Source organism: Musca vetustissima, unplaced genomic scaffold (assembly GCF_032173495.1).
Source record: "Musca vetustissima isolate MV318-11 ecotype Yass unplaced genomic scaffold, APGP_CSIRO_Mvet_v1 utg51635, whole genome shotgun sequence".
Taxonomy (NCBI): Eukaryota; Metazoa; Arthropoda; class Insecta; order Diptera; family Muscidae; genus Musca; species Musca vetustissima.
In genome coordinates this window covers 74,404-75,413 of record NW_026884336.1, presented here as the reverse complement: position 1 = coordinate 75,413, position 1,010 = coordinate 74,404, and the positions used below count along the sequence as shown (strand labels likewise).

General features: G+C 40.1%; 1 protein-coding gene across 1 annotated transcript; it reads left to right on the top strand.

The window, feature by feature from the left end:
* The first annotated feature begins 299 nt into the window (after positions 1-299).
* LOC133331312 (protein Fer3-like) lies at positions 300-1,010 on the top strand. The gene is made up of 2 exons (XM_061539711.1): positions 300-438; positions 514-1,010. The coding sequence occupies exons 1-2, from the start codon at positions 300-302 to the stop codon at positions 1,008-1,010; spliced, it is 636 nt and encodes a 211-aa protein (XP_061395695.1).

Sequence of the window (1,010 nt, the reverse complement as noted above, 5' to 3'; positions counted from 1 at the left end):
ATTGGAATATTACAATGGCGCCCGACTAGGTAGTTTTTACCCTTAACACAAATGAGGGTTGAAAATGATTCTAATAGAAACATGCTACAACCCTTGCTGGCGGATATAAAAGACGATAATGCTACTAGACCAATTCACATTCATTGTTTAGCATCCAAGCAGAAAGGACACATCACCAATTATTATTTTCGCTAAAATCGAACTGGAAATATTTTGAAAAATAAAAAAATTCAAATAGAAAGGAATACCCAAGTATCACTCCTAAGTGGATACATAAAATCAACAAAAACTACATCAAAATGCAACATCACACAGTACCCAGTTATATGACCGATATACCTTATCAGCAATTGTGGAATTCGGAGGCTCCACCGCCGCCTCCGCCACCAATGATTCCTTATCAGAATTTTATGGCCGCTTTTCCCAGTTCAGATTTTGGTAAGTGTGTACAGTTTTTCAAGTGACCCAAGCAAATTATATTAACCTTCAAATATTATTTTATCTATTCTATAGCTCTTTGGCAACGTTCTCATGTCGGCAGTTTAATGTCTTCCCAATCGTCAACATCATCGTCCTCAACTTCCAGTCTGCAACAGAGTAAAAGTCAAACCAATGGTGGCTCTTCATCCAGCGGTGGCAGTACGACTAAAAAAGTAAGACGACGTACTGCATCTCTGGCTCAACGACGTGCCGCCAATATTCGTGAACGTCGTCGAATGTTGAATTTAAACGAAGCATTTGATAAACTTCGCCCCAAGGTGCCAACTTTCGCCTACGAAAAACGTCTGTCACGTATCGAAACTCTGCGACTGGCTATCACTTATATTGGATTTATGCAAGACCTTTTAAATGGTACAGAAAATACACAAAAACCCCGAACAGACGATTACTATGGTAACATGAATGGTCATCATCAGCATCATCCAGCCTCGGGTCATGTCACACATCATCTACATCCGTCGGCATATCCGAGAGATTATGTGCCAAGTTATGGTCATCCAATGGCCTAA

What these genes read in the sequence shown, in the direction of transcription:
- LOC133331312 (XM_061539711.1), top strand. Translation starts at nt 300, where the DNA reads ATGCAACATCACACAGTACCCAGTTATATGACCGATATACCTTATCAG. An exon ending in TTTTCCCAGTTCAGATTTTG is followed by an intron (nt 439 to 513) that starts GTAAGTGTGTAC and finishes TCTATTCTATAG; the next exon opens with CTCTTTGGCAACGTTCTCAT.